This window comes from Chaetura pelagica, unplaced genomic scaffold, assembly GCF_000747805.2.
Source record: "Chaetura pelagica isolate M959 unplaced genomic scaffold, ChaPel_1.0 scaffold176, whole genome shotgun sequence".
NCBI lineage: Eukaryota > Metazoa > Chordata > Aves > Apodiformes > Apodidae > Chaetura > Chaetura pelagica.
Window position 1 is genome coordinate 1929648 of NW_009953484.1, and position 18940 is coordinate 1948587.

Sequence of the window (18940 nt, forward strand, 5' to 3'; positions counted from 1 at the left end):
CCTACACGAGGGTTTACACCTACTTACATCTGCTATTCAACAGCTCATCACCACTTAGCTCACATCATCAGCCTTCAAGTATTTGTCCACCTTTCCCATCATCTCCCTACAACCACTACCATTCCCTCCAAACAAGGGGCAGTTTCTTGTCAGTATTCTACTAGAGAAAACTTAGCAAGAGACAGATTTTTTCCTTCTTGACTGAGAATCAGCAACTTGAAGATTTACAATTGATCTACAAACATTTTACATAACTCATTTTGCAAAGACTAGGCAGTATGCCTTAAAATGCTAACCATAACCCAAGGTCATAAACAGCTAACTGATCATCTTTGGTGCTTGGGTTTTATTGAGAATTAGAATGAGGTTGTTCTAAGAACAGACTGCCAGATTAAGACACACCTTCTTCTTTACTACTGTTTGTAATCCTTGTTCAGGGAACAATCAAAGGCTATCCAAAACCAGAATAAAACTATGAAACTTCAAATGGATATCTCCTGGTTTGCACCTAAATGCCCCCTCCCCCTTATTTGGTAACATAAATGTGTTATGAAAACTTCATCAATGCTACAGGGGAACTACAAATCTTCTATTTACTTGTTCATAATTTTCAGATTATTTAATGCCTGCACAGCATTGTATTAGTCTGTAATGGCACAAAGCCTCCTCAATATAAGCACAGTTTCTTGTCTATTAATCACAAAACACTACAGCTCAGTATTTATTTCTAAAGCTTAAAACCATACCCACAAATTAATCCACCTGATATCCTCTGAAACTAATACACACCCCTCAAAATAATCAAAGAACCCTGCCAGGAAGAAAGCTCACTTCATGCTTACCTTTGTTTTTTTAATTCCTCCCAATGAATGGGAATTCTGTAGCAAATGCACTGTTACACTCCCCTCTACTCACTGTTTTCCTTGTTTAAATTCTCTGATTTTGGTTGAGCCAGTCCACACACTTGACACTTTTTCCTGGTCCATTCAGACTTCCAGATTCTCTTTTCAGTTGAGTGTGTCCTTTCATCCACACGCCACCGCTTCCTGGCATCTCATCATAACTTTAAGGCATAGGCCCTTACAGCTGAGAAAATACATTTCTCTTTAATTTCCGCAAAGTCAAAGAAATTGTAAGTGATTTGTAACCAAGATATTAGAAGGAAACTTTTCTGAGGAACCATTTTTTCTCAAAGAACACAACTGTTTTAACAAATATTTTCAGTTTAGGGAAATGAGGTTATCTTTCTTGTTCTCTGGTAAAATCATTAGCCAGAAAATTTTCTGATCAGATCAACCATGCAATTCTGTTAATATAAGATGGGAATAAGTAGGCAAGCTGGAGGAGAAGGGCTGTTCTTTCCACAGCAGTGCTAGCCTTCACTGGTTTGAAGTGCTCAGTTACAGCCACACGCTTTTAAACACACAGTATGAGACACTGCAAGAGACAGGCTACAAGCCTGGACCAACAATTGACCCGGTTCAATAGGACGATTTGTTTTGTTACGTAAAACAAAGCTCTGACAGAGGAAAAATATGCTTTCAGCACAGAATTGCATAAATGCCTACTACACAGTCTGTTTATATCCATGGGCAATATTTTGGTTCTGCTTAGGTCAATAAAGGCTTTCCTATTCCCTGCAGCTAGAACTTGTCACAAATTTATCTGGCTCCAAGAAAATTATTGTGTAAAAACTGCATAGTTAGTACTGACGACAGTAAGAGAACTGTCTTTAGGAGTCTGGTCTATATTGACTCAAACTCTAGCCACATATATCTGTACTGAAGCATTTACTTGTCTCTTACCAAGAAACTGGAAGTTTTTTACCCCTCTCTCACCTTGTTCTGCAAAGCCTTTTAAACCATATCTCTCAGGATTATAGTAACAACTGGCACCTGCAACAGGACTGGAATGTAATTTAAATATTACATATAAGCTTATTTGAATCTTCAAACAAAGAGACTGAAAGAATGAAGTTTATAGTAGATGGTCCCCATGCAAAACAGCACCCACAATGCCAAAGAAGAATTTGCATGAAAAGTGAATACAATACTGCAACAGTTACTCACTGACATAACATTTTCTAAAACAACAGATAAAACAGATATGATGAAACAAAAACATTAAATACTCTGAAGTTTTTGTTAAATACTTCTTAAAATCTGTGATTGAAATTAGCAGTGCAAATACATAAAAAGCTTAAAATTAACTGTTTTGCAGATACAGAGTCTGTCAAAATACATCATTCTCATCAGTTAGGTAAACTTTACACCACCCAAGGAAAACTATGATAGTAAACCACCATTTGACCCTGTTCTCCATGGCAGAAAACTTTTAGTAAAAGTCCCCTGTGTAGAAAGATGAAAGACACACTAAGACAGAAATGGTCTCCAAGGGAAATCACAGTTGTAATTGCAGGCAAAAGTTGTTGCTGTTTCTTCCAGCATTATTCAAATGGCCGTGTCTGCATGACTGCCTAAAGCAGGACCTGCCTTCGCTCATCTTGTTTTACCCAGACACAGCTCTCCAAAATGGTTATTTTATCTAATATACATATACTTATATGTAAATATGAGTGCTCTTAATTCCTGGCTGTCAGGACAAGTAGGAAATCTTCCCCTGACATTGCATGGGACTATACCATATACAATATAAATAATATATATATGTAAATAAAGAGTATGCCACAAACCAGCATCAGAATGCCATATCCAGGGGCAATTCATAAACATTGCAAAAGGATCAGTTAACTTCCAAAGAAATTAGACTAAGCTTTCACTTACAATGAAGTATAAAGTAGCAATGTAAAAAAATCTTAAAATGTACTGCCAAGGGAACACCAAGGTCCCTTAGGTGAGGCAAGGGATGACAGAAGAGAGCACCAACATTTCACAGGCTATTTAAGGATCCAACCTAACCTCAGTTGGAGTTGCAAGTTATGTATTTCAAAGCCTCATTTATGGGACCAGATCTGGTGCACCTTTTTAAGTCCCACACTTGTAAGCACCCTTTAAAATTTTTCAGTTTGACCTACTGAGAGCAAAAATGCTTAGTATTTATAAGGATTTCAACCCTGTGATTTATTGTGAAGCCTACAAATAACAGAACACTGGCCCTGTTTTTAGACAGCAATTAATCCACTCTGAAGATGATAGACAGAAAAAAATTTGCATATCTTCAGATAAGTATCTGGTCAAAAAGACTGTGATATTCTATTGAAAGTCTTCTGTAGAATCCTAGCAGGCTCTGGATCTGTCCCTTACATCCCTTCAGAAAACAGCAACACCACATTTTCAGCCCATAAGTAATGTATCCAAGCATGACTAAGTTTGACTCAGTGTTCACTCTAGAGACCACACCTCCAGCATCTGCACACTCTTGTACAGCACTTCAACTCCTACCTTTTAAGAAGAACAATGCAGTTTAAAGGACAGTACACTGGCATTTATATTTGTACCCAAGAATTAATCTGTATAAACAGCACATTGTGCATGCATTGTTGATTTCTAATATTCTTCCTGCTAACAAAATCTGAACATGCATGTAATGTTTAATATCTTCAGAGTCAAATTCTGGATGGCTTTCATATACTTTTTTTGTTTTCCAAAATAGTATTGCATCTCAGTCTGCATTTTTCCTGAATTCAGATCTGAAGCTCCTCTGTCATCAGAGCTGCAGAGAACAGATCTTGTAACATCAGACCCATGTCAGATTTCTGAGTTGTCCAAAAATATTATGCACTCTCTCCATAGTTCCTGTCTTCTGGCATTGAACTTTGTATGGTCCAGTGGCGTGCCAGCATCCAGACATAGAATACACAGAAGAAGCAATAGTTGCTTGATTTACCTAAAGCAGAGGGCAAACAAGCCCTAAATTAGCTTAGGAAGAAAAAAGGATTTTTGTTCCTGGAAATCATACAGTAATACTGTTTTCCAAAGTTTTACTCCTTATCCTTATAAAATATATGACATTTTGTCAACCATTATCCCAACATTCTAATAATCCACAAAATAGTTTTCACCTCATTTCATCAGACAATGTAGAAAACTATTTCAAATGGCTTATTCAAATTTATCATACAAAGAGAACGCTTTTTCTATCCTCAAAAGCTCTGTGATGCTATTGCCCCTTTCCTGAGATAGAATGCACAGTAAGCTCAGAGCTGCATAAGGCAAGGTGCCTTTTCAAATTCCTTTTTGAAGCTGGCTGATCACAGAGCTTGACTTCAATGTTGCCATCACTGAATGCCTCCCTCCTGGCTTCGTCTGAGTCAACAGGATCTCTCTGAGAAACGTTTGCTTGTTGCCGCCTCATAGTGATCCCCCAGTTCCCAAGTTGCCTGCTTGGAGATGTATTTTCTTTGACAATGCAGAAGCAGATGGCAGACAAAAAATTTTTCTTGAAGTTTTCATTCATGAAAGCATACACAATAGGGTTGCAAATAGAATTGAAGAATCCTGTGATCTGGACGATTGCAAAGATCATTTTGACTGTCACATCATCATATTCCTTTTCAAAATTACCTGGAAAGGAAAAAGGAAATATGCTGTATGCACAGGATGGCATAAATTCCTACTACTTATCTTATTTACATCCACCCTAGCATTGGAAGTTTTTGTTTAAAAAAAACAACAGAACACCTTACAGGAGGTTCTTAATATTAGCAATAAGGTTTCATCAGCAAGAAAAGATTAACATCTACCACACAGCCCTGCTTTGTGTATATGTAAATAAGGACAGAGTGATTCAGAAGAGGCAATTTTTTTTTTTCAGAAGAGCCAAAAAACTTGCCCAAGGGCCAAGAAACAGAAATGTTTGAGTCTGTTAAGTATAGGTATATTTATTCAAGTTGTTCTTCTGGCTCTGAGTTTCATGTCCATACCAAATGTCTAAGGACTTCAACACAATCCCTGTCATATCACTGACCACACACAGCTTCCTCCTCTGTGCTGCTCATGGAGGTAAAAATGCACCTTCTTGGTCACATCTCTCACTTTTTAATCATTGACATCATAGAGGACTCTGAATTCCTTTAATTCAATTTATCAGCAATCAAACTCTGGATAAATACTACAGAAGCTTATACAGCAAGTACAAAAAATGACTTGCAGGACCTGCAAAGAGAGCAAACAATTCATGGAGTGCTACAGGCAACCTCAACATGGGACAATCCAAACGATTTTAATAGCTACAGCTTCTGCAGTTCTGATTCTGTCCAGGCATAAGCATCATATGGTTCAACTGACTGCCTGCAGGACTACTGATTTATCTGCTACAACCTTTTTTGCAATAGCAGACCAAGGAACAGGCTGTTGGCTTTGGCAAGTAGAGTATAACAACCCCTGAAAGCTTTCTCCTGCTCCTACACATGGACTGCTGCCTAGTCCCATGTGCTGTCCCACTGCCCATGCAGGAGATGAGAGTTGAACAGTGGGAGACTGCAGAGAACAGGGCAAAAAGCAAAGTTAATATGCACTGAGGGCATTTTCCAGCTAGTACCCAGTTGAGATCACTGAAAAGTTCGTCTGGATTCACTGGGTATTATCACTATGATGTCCAGTATTTGTATTTCAAATATGCCTACCCTCATTAAAATCATGGCAAGTGAAGGTTACAATATTTCTTACTAGTTTAACTCAAAGCAGTATGGCAACTTAAGTGGATGCAAATAGAAATCTTCACATATTAAATTAAAATGAAATTTAAATTAAAAAGCTACTTGTTCAAGAGGTTTTATACTTGGAAATAACTTTTACCTTCCAGCCAGCTACTTTTGACCTTCAGCAAATGAGTTTAGCATGACAGACATAGAAAGAAAAAGAATCTACAGAGATATTCTCAGCATCCTAATAGTCATGTTTTTTCTTGAGCCTTTCTTGAGGCCTAGCAAACCTCCTCTTCAGGACTTGATTACTTGCTGAACAAATTCAGAAGCAATGATGAACTCCTTTCCCTTTCTAAAGAGCTACATTCTAAAAGAGCTGGTAGAAAAACTGGGTTCCCTCCCACTTACCCTGCAACAAAGTTCAGCAGGGTTTATAGCAAGACACAAATATTATCTTTTTTTTTTTTTTTTAATGTGGCTGACGAGTTTCTCAGATATACCATATCTCCCTAACACTACATTAAACACTCTTCTCAACCTAAATGATTCTATGATAACAGGTTATTTGAAACATACTAGTTTTCCATGAGGACTGCAGATTGGTCTGTCACTGAGACATGAGAATAATTCATCTGTTGTTGGCTATGTATCTGTATTACAAGACAGTGATCCAGGATTTATAAGCATATTCATCTTTGCTAGCAGAATGTATTCTGTAGTTGAATGCTGCAGCAGCACTAGCTTTTCATAACCTGTATTTCCATTAAAAACAAAAAAACCCAACCAAACAAAAAACACTTAGAAAGGCTTTACTGTATGACACAGGGCAGATACTCACTGTATTCTATCATCATATGAACCACATGGAAAGGGGCCCAACAGACTGCAAAGAGAAACACCACTGTCACCATCATAACAATTGCTCGCTTCTTCTTCCTGAAATTGCATCAAGACATTGAATCACTAAGAATAGACTGGTAGGTAGATACGTCTCTTCAAGTTAGATCTGCAAACATGTTTTGATGGTTGCAAGTGCAAATAAAACCCTGGACAAACACTTAGAAGCACACAATTCCCTTAAAACAAAAAGATACAGCATCATATAAATCTAGTACATAAATTAACACCTTTTATTTCTCTCATTTGGGAAAGCTACACACCTGCAGCTGCAGCAAGCAATGACACTGGTAAATCTTGCAAGACATTTTTACTCTACTTAAGTAGATGCAATTCCAATAGTAGGAGATGGGGCGGAAAAAAAACCATACAAAATTCCACTAATAGCTCAAAAAGCAGGAGTCATTTCCTAGATCTAGAAGCACCGACCATATGAGCAGCACCTGCCTACACAGAGAATTTGACAAAGTGAAACTACACCTGCAACATTCAACCTTTGCTGGTAGATGAAGTGCTAGAATAAGATTTAAAAAAACACATTTCTTGCCTCCACTGCAATACCTCACAAACTCAAGTTATACATTAACTTATCATCATCCCCAAATTGATACATAATTTATATAACTGCATTTATAGATCACCAGATAGACCTCTTCCTTGAGCTAAAGCAGCAGTACTTCACTGGTAGCAGTTACAGGATCTTCTCCTCCCTGTGAGAAAATAGACTAAGGAGTAGCCCAAAGATTACATGTCACCTGAACCTCTGTAAGGTTGCACCCTCTTTCAGTTTTTACTGACAAGAGTTCGCTTCCTTAGGCACTGTGTTAGACAAATATCTAAGGATTCATTTATCTTCAAGCTGCTCGTGCTCTCCTTGAAGTTAATACTTAAGGTGATACTCTCATCAATGAGCAGAACTGTTAGAGGTTTCTAGGATGAGACAACAGATCGATTTGCCAAATAAAACAAAAAAACCAAACATGAGGCAATATTAAGGGTAGTCCATATTTAGTGCTAAAGATCAAAGTTTATAATTATTGATTTTTATAACTTTTCAGATTGAGCATCACCATCTGTATAATCTCAAACACAAATCTGAGAACACTCAAAATTCTTTAGAAGCTCTACCAGGTTAAATGGCATCAAAGCAGTTTTTTTAATTAATTTTTATTTTTTTCCCCATACGCCAATTTAACTTATTATAGGACACAGCATTGTTCATAGTCTTGGAGTTATAGAACTCTCCAGAGAACACACAGAAACAGTGTAGCACCATTTACGCCTATCATCTTCTAACTCACGGCCTACATCTTTTAAAAACAAGCATTTCACAATGTATGAGAGATTTATTGAAAGGGCTTGACTTTCAAGGTGTAGCTACACTATGCTGTGAATAAAGAAAAAAAAATCTAAGTTGCCTTAAATTGGGTATCTAAGTGTTAAATAACTGGCTAGCTTTAAAAATCTGGTGTATGCTTGCAGACTTCCCAACAGATAAGGAAACACAGATCTCTTTTTTGATTTTTTTTGGTAGTGTTTTTCAGTAGCTGTCACGGGGAAAAAAAACAAAACAACAAACTTTCTAGAAGCCAAAGTTTCCAACTTTTTTTCCAAAGTTCCAAGTTTACAAACCTTGATATTTTAGACATTTCACTCCCATGAATGGTTTGAAGAACTGAAGCATCTCCCACTCGTTTCTTAATCCAGAGCTCATAGCCAATTTTAGTGTACAAAAAAAGCATCAACATCAGTGGAAGAAGGAAGAGTATAACAAGAATAAAGGTCGTATAGATCTTCTGATAAATCGGACTGGTCCATTCTTCTAAGCAACAAACATACACTTTTTCATACAGAAAGTCATATTTTACCTGTAACAAGTATAAAGGAGATGAGTCACTACAGTGTTTACCCTCAAGTATTCCTTGCTTTCAATACAACCAAAAATCAACAGAGTGATTCTTGTAAAATTCTTGTAAACATTTCCACATCAATTGTTCAGCTGATACATACTTTTCAAGTAAAGGTGAGTGATTAGAAACCTCACCTATTAGTCACCTAAAAATAAATAAATAAATAAAATTTGTTAACTTTCAGGCTCACATGCAGCAGATTCTGATAAGACTTTTTTTTAACTTCAAAAGTATAAGGTAATTCAAACTATAACGGATAGCTAATTACATTTTAAACTAGGCACAGTTCTTCCTAAATCTCAGGGAACACCACTCCATCCTGAAACTGTAATCTAAGCCCTACACTGTTGTGTGCCCAGTGCACCTATAAAGGAAAAGGAGATCACAGTGGAAGTCACAGATATAATCACTGCTTCTTGACATAACTGGGGAGGGTAGACATGACTAGTCCCTGCTGATAGTCCCTCTTCCAGTGCATGCAAGTCCTAATCTTTAGCTTTTTTCATGCTGGCACACAGAACAAAAACTCCAGTTCTCATATTCCACTCTCACTTCTTAGGACTTTACTGAGTTTCCCTGCAAAAGGTACAAAAAGATCCAGTGAGGACTGAGTTTAAAATGTAAAGTCCCATTTCACCTAACATACCTCGAGCCGTTGTACGTGCCACATTGGTGACCCAACAATAAGAGCCAGCAACCAGACTATGCCTGTAAACAAATACATTTTTAATATTTTATACAGTAGGCAGTAAAAGTTTCAGTTTAAACAGTCAAACAGCTCCATCTTCAAAAAGTCAGGCAAAGCAGACAATATAAATAAAGAACAAAGTTTTCTATACAAGCCATACAACAGTCAACATTCACATCAATAACAGCACACTGTTTTATTATCTGTTTTCTTTCACTCAAAGTACTTTCATTTATTGGCACCCAAATGTAATGGCAACTTAATTTGTGTAAGCACTATTATGTGCATTTTCCGTGTTACAATGGAAGTATAATTTACAGCTTGTAATATGGCTTTAGCAGTACTTGTACATTCTGAATCTTTCATAAAAATAAAAATTAAAAAAAGCTGTCAAAGGTTTATCAGTTTTAGCTATAAACTTCTTTCAGTTTATCTTATACTTTGCTAAAGTAAAATAAATCTTTGATTTTAGATTCCAAATATATTGTCAGGGCTTTAGCTAGTAATCATTATATATATAGGCACTATCCTTGAGCTATTTTATAAATATTACCAGATGTATCATTAACTCTACCTGTGAATCACTGGACATATGCCTTCTGTCACACCATCTATACCGCTTAGATTGAAGATTATATCTCTATACACACAATTACTAGAGATGCCTAAAACCTTACCAAGCATGGTGAAAGCTCTTTTATTAGTGTACTGCCACTTCATTTTTAGTGGATGCACAATTCCCTGGTGTCTTTCCACAGCAATGCAGGTCATTGTAAGAATCTCAGTTACAATGGCAGTGGACTGAACAAATGGTACCATCTTGCAAGCGAAGGCACCTGCAATAGTCAGAAAGGATAATATGCAGTTGTTGCAGTTCATAAAACAGCTCTTCACACCAGACACTTCACTGAAGAGTTATTCTGCAAGAACAGACTAATACTCTTCAATTTATTTTAATGCCTAAACTGCTAAGTCACCTACTTAGGCTCTTCATCAAATGCACTTTTAATACTCATTCTTCTATCATACACACTACATCTGCAAAATTAAAAATTCTAAGAACCTATCCACTTGCTCTGTATCAGTCTGACACTTATTGCTGTTTCACTTTCAACCAAGTCTTCCCATTATCTGCTTTAAACTATGCCAAATTACAGATACATTTATTATCTTTTCATCTTGGCAGACTACTCGCCAGTTTTATGAAGATCCTAGTGTTACCTACACAAAAGTTTACCTTTTCTGCTGTTGCAAATACATTCCTTCTTCTCATTTAAATACCATTCTGTTGTACACTTTGGCACTTAATGGATCATTCTGCCAAGCAATACATATATAGGAGTCCTCTAAGAGGCATTCACGTAAGAGGAAAAATCCAACCTCTTCACCATCCATCCATTATCCAAGTCTCCCTCTTTTCTAATGAACACGTGATGTTAATGGCACTGTTTTCTATGTCTGCATTCTTCAAGTTCAGTATCAACTATTCATTTCAGTAACAGCTGAGTTATCTCCCTTACTTGACCATTAATTATACTTTACCCAGATATAAGCCATAAACTTAAAATATCCGAAGGAATATCTGATCCAATTGCATGTTAAGCTTTAAGGTGTTACAGACACCTCAAGAAATAAAAGCATAGAAAACAGAAAGAAAACAAACATGAAAATATCGAACTTAATCCTGCTCTCCATGAAGGGAACAAGGAATGGGGAAACTTCTGAACTTCCATCTGCTAGGCTGGGCTAAAAGTCCCTGCAGCTTACAAGAAGGAACTGGTTTGCTACTAGTCTTTATCAATTCTGGGTGCCCAAAGCAAAATAATAATAAAAAAAAAAACAACAACTTTTTCTGTGGCTCCAGAAAGGGAAGAGGAAGGCAAGGGGCATGGAAATCAGGTCCCTCTAGAGTACATATTAAACATCAGTAACACCATGAATGTGCATACAAATCTGCCTTAAAACAGAATAAAAATACATCTTGCAGCCCAATTTCAGACTACTGGAATGAAATGTCAGCATGGTCAGTAGGAACTGCATAGAAGAAAATGCAGTGGGCTGTGAGTCTGTTTCTCACCTCATATGTATTTTTTCCAAAGTGTTAGAAAAAGCAAGACAAGACATCTTGACATATTTTATGAACTGCAATTATACAATAAAATTCCCCCCACTTCTTCCTTGGCTTCAGTAAGCATAAAGTAAAACCTTCCCTTATGAAACACAATCAGTCAGTACCTTATTAATTCTGCACCTCATCAGCTTCTCACTATACCCAGTACAGTATGTGCTGCAGCACCAGACACGCTCCATCAAATTTATAGCAATTCAACCAGTACGCTGAAATTTCTGTAGTGAGATAACAAACAGCAAGCTCAGATTGTACCTTCTTTGCACATAGCAAACCAAAGAAGATGCTAAGGCACACAATCTCTGGCCACTTCTGACAGTTTACTGCCATGAGTAAAACAGAGCTAAAACAGTATTTAGCCAAACCCAATCCTACTCCTTGGAACCAAGAAGAGTTTTCACTATTGGTTTCAAGCTTTTTCTTCACTGACTTAGTAAGTTAGGAGTGACTTCTGTTAAAATCAACAGAAAAGCAAAATTTGTACATGAAAGAAATGTGTAAGTTCCCCTTTCATTAAAGAAATAAATTCAAGTTTGAGTGGTGGAGCTGTGAAAAAAAAACATATGAACAAACCGCCTTCCACCATATGCTGTCTCCTCTAGTTTGAAAGAAGTCAGAGGTAAACAAAAGTTAAGCCCATCTGAACTGTATGCCATTATAGGGGTTTGCCCGTAATTTTCCCTAAAGTCCCAGCATTCCAGGGTATTCTTCAGAAGCAAAGAAATACCATTCTATTATTCTACTTTAGTAACAAAATGAGACAACTTTCACTGAGGTTATCCAAGTCTGGTGGAATTTCCAGTTTGTGCCCAAATATTCAAAGAGCAAACAGAATACCTGAGTTCATGGGCTAGAAACTCCTGAATTCAAGATTGACTTTGTCTTCTACTGGTATATTCTCTTTTACTTCCCAATAATTACAGCATCAAAGAGCACACACCACCACTGTGCCTTTAGCTGAACCCTCAGGAGAAAAGGCTGCAGAATCTCCTTATTTAATCTCTTTGAATACAAACACAGAAAAAGTGATCACCTAAACTATATAAAGGCAATTATTTACAAGGTAGTAAGAGTCATCATGACTGATCCTACTGAGTTGAATGAGGAGTGATATTAGCACTTTCAGAAATATGAAATAAAAAGATATGATTCATCAGACACATTTGGCTGAAATAGAAACACATGCTCTGAGGCACATGGCACATTTTGGCTGCTTGGTGGACTTGTTGGCCAATGCATTTTTATAACTCAAAAATTACATTAAATTTTTTAAAGGACAGTAGTTAAAAGCTTCCATATCTCAATACTAAAAACAGAACAGTATTTCCACCTCTGAACCTTCTCATGGCATGAAGCCCAGGGTCTCCATCAACTTGTATTAACATTACCACATCACTTTAGTGGTCTTTTCCTTGCCCTGACGTGTCAAGCACTATAAAAACACTTTATTCCGATACCATGAAACACTTGTGTTTCAAATGCTGAACTTCACCATGGTTAAGTGACTGTTTAGCAAGGAAGTCCAATCTTGTTTGCAGGAGTGTTTGGAACAGATATGTCTGGGGGAAAAAAAAAGAAAGACTGTGTTTAGAATGTCATGGCCAAATGAAAAGTCGTCAACTGCAATGGAAATCTGACATACACAGATCTGAGATCCAACCACTATCCTTAAGGTATTTGAATGGGATTCAGTCCTGAAATACCAGGGGTCATTGTATTGACAGAATATGTAATGTTTTCCATGTAAAGCCTGTTCTTAGTTTTCAAAATTTCATTATTTATAAGTATATATGATCCATTCCAAACTGCTTAGATAACTACCAAAGACTTTATCAAAATTCTTTTAAGACTATATGTCACATAGCCTATGTTTTCAAAATACAGACACTACCAGCTTTTGTATACATAGAAAATGAGAATAATTTATTGTTAAATAAAGTAACTATTTCAGAATGGCAGCAGTTGGGTTGGGGCAGGACAGAGGAAAAGGAAAAAGACAATCTAAATTGCTTCTCTTTTTCAATAAGAGATTCCCAGAAGATTCCTTACACACTGCTAAAAACTGCATATATTATTCAAGCAATGCTTCATGTCTTCATTATCAGATGTTGTGCCTGAAACTATGATTTAGTCACTTCATCACTCATTTAAAAGATCTGTTTTTCTTTTATTAGGGTAAGGAAAAATCCTGAAACCATTCTCTGATAAAGTTAAAATTGCTCCTTCCTCTGTCACAGTGTTGCTGACCAACCCTTGCACTGGAATCTCAGAGCTTGTAAATCAGTTCTGTCCAGCTCACTTGATGCAAGCAAGTTTTCTTACATTTTGTAACTTCAGGGCAAAAAACATGGCAGTTATGATCCTACAGATATCCTCAAGGGTCTTTCATTCTTGGAAAATGCATTGGTTTATATAAATTCTTGGGTATATAGGCATTTTGCACCATTAGTAAATTTCCATCCACGATGCACAAGTCTCTCACTTTTTACTTATAAAGAACTTTATACATGTCTACCCAGAAGCAGGCATGAGTGTAGCACTCGATAGTAGACCTGCGGTAGTTTGTCTGTTTATGGTCAACTACAGCAGCTGAGATAAAATGGTATGGCATGAACCTATGCAATTAAATCATGCCAACCAAGGTATTCCACACTGTTCACCCTCCTTCCCCCTTCCATCCAAGGCTCACATGCAGCTTCTCTGCCCATGGATTTACAAAGCCACTGAAATGGGCACCACAGTCTTCAGGAAAACTTGGATCAGCAGCTTATTTCAAAATGTGGCAACTGGTGAGTAAAACCAAAGACAAACATGCGGAGCTGCAGGATAACTGTGCAGCAAAGCACTGCTATTACAACATAAAGCTACTGCAGTAAACCACTGCCTGCAATTGCACTACAAACAAGTAGTACAGGTGGGGGATTTTTTGGCAAGAATACAGGTTAAAGATCCAGATCTTTTCCCAAGAGAGAAACTCACTACCAGGGAGCAAAACAGGAAATGGCAAACATATTCCCAATTCATTCAATGCAAGGCAGAGAATGCCAGGTATTTCAACCAAAAAAAAAGGACATCATAACCACCTCAACATGAAACACTAACCAATCTATCCACATCCTAAAACTTGCTTTATTTCTTTGCTTGATCAATGCAACAGCAAATATTTCACATCAGTCATTGTGTTTAATAGTTACACTAATTAATGTTATGCACTTACTTGCAGTAAGAAATTCCCTATGCTGAATGTGAGTAGAAGAAGTTTCCTTTTGTCAGTGCTGTTTTGCTGCTCTTAGACAAAACACCCTGCCAATATATCATGCATATATAAAAAAATAAGCCTATTACTTCCTTTACTGAGAGATTCACTGTATGATGCAAACCATCTTCATACAGAATTTTACTCCTGCCTCTACTCATAAGCAAATACTCCAAAATACACAGTAGCAGGGCATGGAGAATTAAAGATCAGGCAAGATTTCACCCATAAAGATAGAACTACAAAATCACTGTGCTTTAAATGGCATCAGATCAATCCTGAAACATAATTCCCCACTGGGGATGGCAAACAGAGACAAGTCCCTCACCTGACTTACAGAAAGTCTGGACAACTTACATCAGTTAAAAAAAAAAAAAAAAAAAAAAAAGTTAAAACCAGGAGATTCAAATAACTGAATCTCTTGCATCCAGCTTTACTGTCTAGTTTGAGAGTATTTGGAAGCTCTTCAGTACCAAAGATCATTCCAGAAGCGAGTCAGAGTGAAGTAGTTTCTAATGTCTCAGTGAAAAACTTAGAGGTATCCAAGAATATCAAACACAAAAGACTGAGGGATTTCCATTGCTAAGGTTTAGTTTTAATCCCTGAGAAAGGCATGTTTAGACATTGTCATCCAGGAAAGCTACAAGTAAGGTAACAGACTTCTTAACTCAAGATGTTTGGCAAAGAACAGAAAGCACTCTAAATACTCACCTGGGTAGAAGATGCCACTTGGTTTTCAACTGAGCCTTTAGAAAGGAGGAAACCACCATTTCAAAGAGCACCAGATAGGGCAGCAATGTACAAAAGACCCATTTCCCTCCTGAGTGGCAGCTGGAGGCCAGGCAAGACACATCTCAAAAGCTGCTGTGTTCAGTAGTGCCTCAAGAGTCACTACTCTCCACAACAGGAAAAGCCACCCTCCAATGCTTGTCTTGAGATACACATTCTAACTGGTAAGATGCAAAATTAACGTAGCATAGTGCTAGCTCTACCATAACGACATGTTTTGTCCTTGTCTTTTGTCAGGACTGTTACATTAGACAACATTAAAAGTAACTCTCCAGTACCCCAGGCAGTTCTGTAAAGGTAACACTGTTACTCAGCTAACTAAGCAGCATCAGAAAATAAAGCAACTCCTTAATATTCACTCAGACACGAAAGCCTAAATATATTTTCAACAGTGCTGCCACCAATATGACAGTAAGACCACTACTGCTGCCTCCTCCTTATAGTCATATGAGAGCAAATCCTCAATTACTTCAGCATGCACCAAGACTACCTTTGTTGTATGCACCAATTTACCAAGTTCCCATTTTATTTATTCTCTTACCAATAAATACATCCCAGTGAAAATTTACACCAAACCCACAATTTTCATTTATCTTGCACAGTATCTTCCACAATACAGAGACTAGCTTGAAGAATTTTTATTGGAAGATCCCCTAGAAATTACAGCCATTTAAGTTGCAAAGTATAAATCCAGAAAGTAAATCAGACACTGTAATTATTACAGTCTCACACAGCTATACAGATTCTTACAAGATCAGAGAAGCAAAAGCTGGACCAACTCACCAAGATTTAGTCAATATGGTGCTGCTCCCAGTGTGTAGAGCTAGCAGGTCTGCATTTATGCTGCAGGCAAAGTGAAGCACACATACGGCTTTTTAAACTGCAATTGCTAAATTACAGGTGAAATCATGACGCATTAATAAATATACTGCAGAAAAAGTCATGCCAGCGCTTTAGTTTTTCACACCTGTCAGAAGCTCTGATGTGTGTAATGCAGTGAACCTGAAAAATCTCCAGGTTTTAAAGAATTTGGCAAACATGATCTAGTAGAGGAACCACTTTACTATCCACAGTTTGAATGAATTTACATCACCAGACATCAGTCACAGAATCAATATTCTCCTTCAAGTTCTATGGTAAACTATGCACACCTGGAACAATTTGGGGTGAAAATGTTTCACTTCACTTTACAAGAAGCAAGATGGTAGTTAGCCCTTTCTGATAGCATCCCATAATGTCTTAAAAGCTAACAGCTACTTGGAAACTACGGCTGTTATGTTTGTATGTTCTGCCTCTACCGTCTAAACACAGAATTTACAGTTTTCCCCTCACTTCTCCCATTCTGCTATGGGTTTCTGAAGTCGAAAAAAAGTGAAAGAAAAACATGCACGTACAAGCATGGAAATAAAGAACCAGTTCCAAATCTAAGACAAGTGCAAAACACACACATCTCCATTCACATCACCTAGTACAGATGCTTTAGTGATCTAAGTGGAAATAAATAAAGATACAAAGTTCCTAAAATCTGAGAAACCCAAAGATATTTCTAGCATCAATTGCTTTGGGATGCACCACTTTTTCCAGCAGGGATATAATACATGGAGAAATCATCTTCTTCTTAATTTGAATTTGGAGCTTGCTGTACTCAGAGCTGTTGCATTAAGGTGGATGAGAATAAGCTTTTCCAGACTATAAAATGAAAGGCAAAAGGAAAAATTAAAGCAGTAAAGTTAGCAAGGAAAAGACTCCTCACAGACTGGCAGGCTCTGATTTGCAGTGTAACTGTAATCATCATTCATGCTTCACAGTGTAAGCCTCAGAAATCAGATACCCTTGGGATACCATCAGTTTACATCTCATTTGTTTTTCCCGAGTTTTACTTCTCACCTCCTGAGCCTAACAGTGAAGAATGACGTCCATCACTTATGTTACTTATTATGTCCTCCCAATACTGTGTTAGTGAAAGCTAATTATCTTACCAGGACCATAAAGGCTGCTGTCAGTCAATGGGACCTATGGATCCACTTGTACTATTCTAGCACAGCAAAGAGGGTAAACAAAAAGTACAGTACAACCCACAGAACAGCTCACTTTTGTGAGATGTCTTGATGCCACCAGTAACTTTCTGCTGTATTCTTCTTTGAAGAAGGAGAACTAGGACTACAATAGCCAAAAGGAAGGCACAGCAGTATAGCTATCAATTTACTCTATTATTTTTATTTACACATCCTTATTAGTTTTAGGGTTCAATTGTAGTATCATAGAAGGTATTGAGTTGGAAGGGACCTCTAAAGGTCATCAAGTCCAACCCCCTACAATAAACAGGGACATCTCACACTAGAACAGATTGCTGTGCATCAAGCCACAACCTGAATGTGTCCAGGGATAGAGCCCCCACCACCTCTCTACACAACCTGTTCCAGTGATCCACCACCCTCATATTAAAGAACTTTTTCTTAATGTCCAACCTCAATCTACCCTTCTCTAGCTTAAATCCATTACCCCTTGTCCTGTTGTTACCTGCCCTAGTGAACAGGTCTTCCCCAGCCTTCTTACAGGCCCCTTTCAGGTATTGGAAGGTCCCCCAGGAGTCTTCTCTTCTTCAGGCTGAAAAACCCCAGCTCTCTCAGCCTGTCTTCATAAAAGAGGTGCTCTAACCTTCTGATCATTTTTGTTGCCCTCCTCTCAACACACTCCAACAGGTCCACATCCTTCTTATGTTGGGGGCTCCAGAACTGGACACAGTACTCCAGGTGAGGTATCACCAGGGCAGAGTAGACAGGCAGAATCACCTCTCTTGATCTGCTGGCCACTCTTCTCTTGATGCAGCCCAGGATGTGGTTGGCCTTCTGGACTGCGATTGCAAATTGGTGGCTCATGTCCTGCTTTTCAGCCACTAGTACCCCCAGGTCTGTTTCCACAGGGCTCCTCTCTACCATGTTTTCCCCCAGCCTGTATTGATACCTCTGGTTGCCTGAGCCTGGGTGCAGGACCCTGCACTTAGCCTTCTTGAACCTCATGAGGTTCACTTGAGCCCAATTCTCCATGTTCCTCTGGATGGCATCCCATCCCTCTGCTGTATTGCCACACTACCCAGCTTGGTGTCATCAGCAAACTTGCTGCAGGTGGTCTCAATGCCACTGTCAATGTCATAAATGAAGATAAACAACACTGGTCCGAGTACGGACCCCTGAGGACACCACTTGTCAACATTTTCCACCTGACTCTGAGCCAACTGCTGTCAGAGCAACTTCAGCTGAATAAAGACTGATATCTCGCTTGCCAGACTAACCTCATCAGCACTTCACCATGGACAGTTTCTCACACACAGGCTGCAACTTTGATCGAATACAAGCATGAAATCACAATGGGTTTAACACAATCTGAGAAAATGGTGAAGCCATTATTTAACCCTGCAGAGAAGCAGTTGACGGCAGGGGAAGGTACCTAAATCGCACCCCCGGAGACAGCCCCCTGGGGCTGCCATAAAAGACTACGACCCCCTGAAGGGCTGCAGGGAGAGCCAAGATTTCAAGTTGTTACCGAAGAGTTTAAACGCGGAGAGCTCCGCAGGGCTGCGCGGGAATTCCCCTGCCTTAGGTGGCTGAGGGGAGAGCAGCCCCCTCCCAGCGAGGCGGCCGCGACCCTTCTCCTCAGCGCAGGAGAG

The 18940-nt window shown here is 38.3% G+C and overlaps 1 protein-coding gene across 1 annotated transcript in view; it reads right to left on the reverse strand.

Annotated features, from left to right (window-relative positions):
• Positions 1-3905: 3905 nt before the first annotated feature.
• The window catches only part of QRFPR (pyroglutamylated RFamide peptide receptor), an 80281-nt gene continuing 65246 nt past the window's right edge, over positions 3906-18940 (reverse strand). Inside the window, exons 2-6 of the mRNA XM_009998578.1 lie at positions 9778-9936; positions 9059-9120; positions 8135-8370; positions 6444-6541; positions 3906-4523 (exon numbers count right to left, since the gene is read on the reverse strand). Coding sequence (XP_009996880.1) covers positions 4120-4523; positions 6444-6541; positions 8135-8370; positions 9059-9120; positions 9778-9936 — 959 coding nt within the window. The 3' untranslated portion in view covers positions 3906-4119. The remainder of the gene's footprint in view (positions 4524-6443; positions 6542-8134; positions 8371-9058; positions 9121-9777; positions 9937-18940) is intronic.